This window comes from Eptatretus burgeri, chromosome 7 (genome assembly GCF_056783735.1).
Source record: "Eptatretus burgeri isolate ZD-2024b chromosome 7, Ebu_testis_v1, whole genome shotgun sequence".
In the NCBI taxonomy this organism is placed as follows: domain Eukaryota; kingdom Metazoa; phylum Chordata; class Myxini; order Myxiniformes; family Myxinidae; genus Eptatretus; species Eptatretus burgeri.
In genome coordinates this window covers 72,208,078-72,214,919 of record NC_140967.1, presented here as the reverse complement: position 1 = coordinate 72,214,919, position 6,842 = coordinate 72,208,078, and the positions used below count along the sequence as shown (strand labels likewise).

The 6,842-nt window shown below is 42.6% G+C and overlaps 1 protein-coding gene across 7 annotated transcripts in view; it reads left to right on the top strand.

The window, feature by feature from the left end:
- The first annotated feature begins 659 nt into the window (after positions 1-659).
- The window catches only part of SLC7A9 (solute carrier family 7 member 9), a 105,210-nt gene continuing 99,027 nt past the window's right edge, over positions 660-6,842 (top strand). For 2 of the 7 annotated variants that reach the window (XM_085889027.1, XM_085889024.1), the window contains exons 1-2: positions 1,949-2,347; positions 3,068-3,247. In XM_085889027.1, the coding sequence (XP_085745153.1) occupies positions 1,964-2,347; positions 3,068-3,247 (564 nt within the window). In that variant the 5' untranslated portion in view covers positions 1,949-1,963. Of the gene's footprint in view, positions 800-1,948; positions 2,348-3,067; positions 3,248-6,842 lie in introns of those variants that run through there. The other 5 variants (XM_085889026.1, XR_015060250.1, XM_085889025.1 and 2 more) reach the window with 5 other exon arrangements.

The window sequence follows — 6,842 nt, the reverse complement described above, 5'->3', positions numbered from 1 at the left end:
AAAGCTGATTAATGAACAACAACAAAAAAAACCTCTTTTTCCCATCTTTGGAACAAACTCCCACACTCTCGTCAATCCCACAGTTCCCTCCAGGTCTTCAAAACAGATGTTCACCACCACCTCTTATCTTCCCCCATCCAAAACAATGATCTTTTCTACCCCCGCTAATCCACCCCAAACCCACCTCCTTCAAATTCCCTGCTTTCCTTCCTGAAAGTCCTTGTAGTGTAAGGACCTGAAAGTCTCTGTAATGTCCATCTTGTTTCACCCGAGTACCCCACCCCATCCCTCTCCCTTCCACAGATCTATTCATGTCTCTGTTCCCCACTGTTTTGTCCTTCCCTCTCCCGCCACTCTTATCTCATGCCCCCTTTGTTGTGTGTTGTATGTTTGCTCTTCTATGAGCCTCAACATTATATACAAAAAACAGACATCCACGTATGTTGGCGTTACTGCACCTGCTCGTGCAAAACAATACGTACTCCTGCATAGAATGTCCAGGGAGAGTGCGATGGCTTCGCATTGATTTTCTGAGAATTGGTCATTCAGACACAGACCTCAGACCTTGTTGCAATTTCAAATACAGGTCCCAACGCAATACATACGATGACTTACCTGGACACTTTTAAACTTGAGTGTGCAACTCGAACGTGTAATTATGTAGGGTGGTGTTTCAGTTTCATACTTGCACAATCCTCATAACACACCCTCTCTCTCTTGGTTTGAAAACGAAATGCTATTCTCGACATTACTGGGACAAACACACGTACTTGTGGTGGGTTACCTGGACCGTTTGAAGGTAGGAATGTTGTGGTTTAAAAGTACTTTGCACATTTTTGTGTTTTTTTTAAGGCGAAGGTGCTCCCCCCCCCCCCACTGCATTGCATACATGATACAGTTTTCACAACTCCAGGTGGATAAATTTGTTTGCTATAAGTGTGATTTGCTGTAACACAGGCTTGTCCATTCCCTCCCCACACATACATTGGCATTCTTTTGTTTATCTTACGTGCTGAAAAAAACATTGCTTAACCTTTTTACTTTTTGAAAAATAACAACTTGTACAAAATGCAAGGAGAACATGAAGTAATTGTTATTAACTTCCATGAGCATCACTCTTGTAAGGGGAAAGGGGGGGGGGGAACGTGTTTTTGGTTGGTTGTTGCAAGTTGCAATGGCTTTGGAACGGAATTTAACAGATATGGAAAAGAATGCAGAAACAGGAAAAGGTAAGTAACGCAATCAACTTTACATATGATTCACTGATTCATCCATGGAGGAAAGTCCAAGGTTTGTCACCCATAATTAGGACCAAGTGATTGTCAGCGGAAGAAATATTTAATTTCCATATTCGGACTAGATGTAGAACTTTTAGTAAACTTCCTCAGCCATGTCTCACTGCAACAAATGTTGCGTTTCAGCATCACACAAGTATTCATGGTACTGGTGTTACGGATCAATAATATACACCACATAATTGGAAATGTTGTTAAGGTATATACTGTGATAAAATGTAGCTGAAATTAAATAAGTATTGTGCTTACTGTGGATAGAGGCACTCGTGCATTCGTAGGCTGTGGGGTTGGGCTGCGCCAAGTGTCGAAACAAATCACTCTGCAGAAAGCTGTGTTTAAACTAATGTGTCAAAACCATTCTCCAACATGAAAGAGAAACAGATTGGGAGAAAGAGTTATTATAGAAGGAGTCTTTGAAGACACAACTTCATGCAGACACCTTGCCGCCAGGCCTCTGAATGACCTGGTGTAATACACAATAAAATAATGGGAGCAGGACATGATCTAATACACAATAATAATAAAAAAAAACACACAGCTGGCAGAAAGCTCTGCAATTCAGGAGGAGGGCACGATGTGACTTGTGAGAGAACAAACAGCTGTGGTATGTCCTGTAGCTGAGTCCATTTTTTTTTTTAAACCGGGCTCAAACAGCAAGAGGGTATTGCATGCTAGTGTGTGCAAAGAGAGTGTTGCATGCTAAATTCGACTTGTTCAGCAAATGCAAAGCCCTGACTCAAGAACTTGCTGCATCACTGCGGATGCTGGTCAATCTTATGTGCTGGCCGGTTGGGTTCTCGACGAGCCTATTGCCTTGCTGGTGTCTTGGAGACGACATCCAAGCAGGCAATTCCTCTCTGGTCATATCAAAAAGGGCAAAGGGCTTGTGTTCTTCTTCTCACTATTTCAGCACCGTTCGTCAACAGTGTGGCCCTTCAAGGCGAGTCGTGGACTTGGATTCATCTGCTTGTTTTGGTGATGTGAAAATCACCCTCTGGGGACTTGCAACGTCACTGGCCGGTCAGACTTCAACCTGCGCGCATTCAACGGGGGCAAGCCTGCTCTGAACATGCCCACAACCGACTTTGACATCAATTTATATCCTGCTGGAATTTTGTTAAGAACTGGGTGCATGAGATAATTGCCGACTTGAAAGTCACGAGTTAATTCAAAACTGCATTGAAACCTATCATGTGGATGTGACTTTAGGGATTTTAAAATGATTGAGTGTTTCTTTTAAAATCGTCGTTGTGGGATGCTTTTAAATGGTATTAGTGTATGAAAGGTAGACAGGAGGGATTCCTAAATGACTTATTAAATATTCCTCCGTTTTGTGTCGCATGTTGGTTTCACCGGTTAAACGATAGAAGGGATGGATATATTATTGTCCATAAAGCTTTTCTGCCGTGTCACTCCTCCGGGTAACTGGTTCGCTCATGTCAGTGCTCGGAAGCAGTACATAACGCTGGCCAAAAACGAGAAGCAGTAGCAAGCGACAGTTCAAAGCCATGCAACATATTTGAGTGCTGTGCTTTCATATCCAGAGTGACCAGCAACACAGATTCAAGTTTACAATTTTGTTGCAAGTTGAGGACGTTTTAATAAGTAATCTAAATCAACTGATATTACATCAGAACCATAGGCAAATGTAACAAACAGCATGAGTACTTTGGACTGAGAAACAATGGTTCAAAAGCTCAAATGGGCAAACTACTTGACTAAAGTAAAAGACTTTCCGGATGATCATTTCCTTCATCGTTTTGTCTCGACAGCCAAAACAAAAGCTACCTGTTAAGACGATGGATTCTGACATGGCAATGGAGAACATGTATGAGAGAAAGCTGAGCTCAAACAGGAAAATGGAAATGAACAACTTGGCAGATACTGCCGATTCTACAATTACCAAGAGTGACATTTTTGAGAATGAGGGTGGAACCAAACTCAAGCGACAGGTGAGAATAGTTATCATCTCATTTTGATATTCTTGGTACATTCAAGGTCTGAATGAGCAATGAGGGCTGATATGATGACCTAGAGGTATATGCACTCACCTCGAAGCTTTGCGTCCTCGGTTCTAATCCCAAATCAGCTATAAACTGTCATCCCAGTGTTTCACAGACAGGACAATTCATCAATGCGTGTGCCATCCTTCAGATGGATGTTGAACTGGTTGTCCCATCTGTGGCATTAATTGATTTATGTTTAAAATAAAAAAAAATCCCATTGTGTCCTTCATGAACAGTAGGTGAGCTATCGCCTACATCATGGTCAAAATTCCAAATTTTTGCTCGAACAAATTTCAAATTTGCCAAAAATAACCCTTTGCCAAGAAACTGATTCAACAGCACCAACGCTCCGTAACGGAGTACATGGTACATCGAATCGGAGGGGGAAACACCAACGGGTCAATTTAACTGCCCAACAATAAGCAATACATGAGACATTAATTATAGAACGACACTCGGTAGAATGCATATACCTCCACACCAGGTTGAACAGTTTACGTTTTGTATCCCACTGATAGGCCCGATCTGGATCCAGACCTAAATCAAAATCGAATCACCTTGTTCTTTTCACCGACCCAACTCATCCACCAAGTTTCATCCGAATCCGTCCACAACTTTTTTGAGATATCGTGCTATTTATCGTTTTTGGCCCTATCTCTCAATTGTATGCTTGGTGTTAGATTAATGGTTTGGGTGGTGGGCTTGGGATCCTTGGGTCCTGAGTTTGAATCCCGCTAAAGGCCCGGTCACACCTTGACGTTTTAGCCAGCGATGGCAACGTGTTAAAATTTATGTAAAACGCTGGCTTACGTTGAACTTTTGATGTTTTTTTTTAAAGATTCGGACGTATTCATAGCGACTTGGTCTTATGTATAACGCATTGGTAACTACACAGAACGTTTCGTTGTGTTATAGATAACTTATACCAACGAATGCTGAACCTGTTGTCGGCCTACACAACCGATGCCCAACGATAGTCTAACTCAGGCATAGCGCGTTGCACGCATCGCCGACGATGTCGTGACGTAGCCTATTAAAAGGCTGACGCACAACGATTCAAATCATAACTGCCGTAGAAATGGAAGGGTCAAAATCGCGGTCACACCTTGGCGATCTTGCCAGCGTATGCCGACGTAACAAAAAGTGTGTCTAAAACGTTGGGGCACGTCGAATACGGTATGGGTAAGTTTGGTATGCGCGAGTAGAACGCTAAATACGCTATCATAAGTCGTAGTAAGTAGAGTACGTGAAGAAATTTTGAACATGTTCAAAATTTTACGACGTACTCGGCGTATGACACACGTTCGCATGCGATGAGGATAAGTTTTACACACGATATGTGGACGCTTACACACGTCCACAAAGGCTACTTATAAGCTACTCATAAGTCGAAACACGTCGCGGTAATGTCTTTTTTACGCGAAACTTATTTCTAACTTATGTTTGACGTGCTTTGAACCAATTCTTTACGTAGTCCCAACACACATCGACGTATGTAGACGTATTCCAATGACGTCTTCCTGTCGACAAAAAAAAAAAAAAAAAAATGAATGTGTTTCTAGCTTACAACTGCCATATAAAGACGTGTTCCCAGCGGTTTTGGGAATTGGTATATAAAAATGGTGTTCATAAAAGGGGAACCCAACAGTGTTTTCAAGTCCTTTTTGAGTCGATGTCCATGTCAGCAGTAACAGTATCAGTATCAGTATCAGTATCAGCATCAGTATCAGTATCAGTATTAGTTTGTTCATGTTGGCAGTAGTAGGTGGGTGTGAGGGGGAGGGTGTGGGTTATGATGGATCGTCCTTGCGTCCGAGTGTCCACGGGTAGGTTCATAGGTTGCCACTCAACGATTTAAATGGCTGCATCTCCACTATTAAAAGTAGACGCTTGCGCTCAACAATTGGATTTTTTTTTACACTCAACGACTTTTAAACGGTACCACTCAGCTAGTTTCATTGTTTACAATGAACGATTTAAATTGCTGTCACTCGCCTTTGTTTTTTTTTTTGTTTTTTTTTTTTTTTGACGCTGGGGTTTTGAAATTTGAAGCGTTTCTTCTGAACGTGTTAAAACGCTCAAACTCGACTATTTTAAATAGACGCTGCCGATGGACAATTGGAATCATAGCCAAGCTAGACATCGAAGTGTGAACATCCTCATCATGACGAAGAAAAGTTTGAAGAATGCTGCAAATAAGTGTCCTGGCCGTGGCCGTGGACGCTGACGCAAGGACGATCCATTATACCGACGTCTTTCAGCCTATGAGTAACTTAAAAGTAACATCTGTCGATGTGTGGCAACGATCGCGTAACGTGCCAACAACACGTTAATCATAGGTTAGAAATAAGTTTCGGGTACGCTAAACATTACCTCGGCGTGTCTCAACTTATGATTAACTTACAAGTAGCATGTGTTGACGTCTGTCAACGATCGCAGACCGTGCATACAACTTGTGGCCAGCGTAGCGGAACGTGTGAGTCATACGCCGGCATACGTCGTGAAATTTCAAGCATGAAAAAATTTGAGGACAACCGAAAAGTACAACGTTTAAAGCCAACGTACAACGACGTATGGCAACGTACTACGACGTATGCCAGCGTGCTCTCAATGTTATCAAAACTTACCCATAACGTATTCAACGTGTGCCAGCGTTTTAGAAAAAAAATTCAAAAATCGGCATACGTTGGCTAAAACATCAAGGTGTGACCGGGCCTTAAGCTGTTGAATTAATACCAGGTGGGGTTAATTCGGCCTGTCATCCTTCTGAGGTTAGCAAAATGAGTGCCAGCTTGCTGGTATACTGTTGGAATGGTGACCTGTCCGGGATTGTGCCCAATGGCCAAGGAGACTGCTTAAGCAGCACCAATGCTCTGCAGAGTATGGTCCCAATCTCCTCTCTTCCTCGATGGTGAAGAATCACTTTTAAAATTGTAGCATCTGGATCTGGATATTCTTCAAATTGAAATCAGTTCGGCATTGTCACACATCCAACATGTGCACCAAGTTCCGTCCGAATCCGTCCATAATTTTTAAAGCTATCCTGCTCACAGACAGACAGACAAACATGGGTGAAAACACAACCTCCATCCACCTTCGGTGGTGGAGGTATAATAACTTAATGTACATCATGCAATTTTAAATGATTAACTCAGACTAATTTACCTGACTTTAACTTGTGAATTAATTAACTAAAGCGACTAACTTAAGCCATCACATATCACATGTCAGGATTTTGAGTCTCGCCACATCACAAGGTTGTGCATGTTGTCTCCCCCACTTTGTTTTCTCTTTGTACACAAGTGACTGTTTCAGTCTTACCAAAGCCTGGTGTTGGCTCAGTGGTAAGGGTGGTGGCTTGGGATCCTAGGGTCCCGAGTTCAAGCCCCATCGGCCGCTGAATTAATACACCAGGGGGTCGACTCAGCCTGTCATCCTTCCGAGGTTGGCAAAATGAGGACCGGTTACAGTGTGTGTACTGGTAGAGGGGCACTGCATCAGCGACACAGTCGCGCTTCAAGAAATGATAGCTACCCCGGCA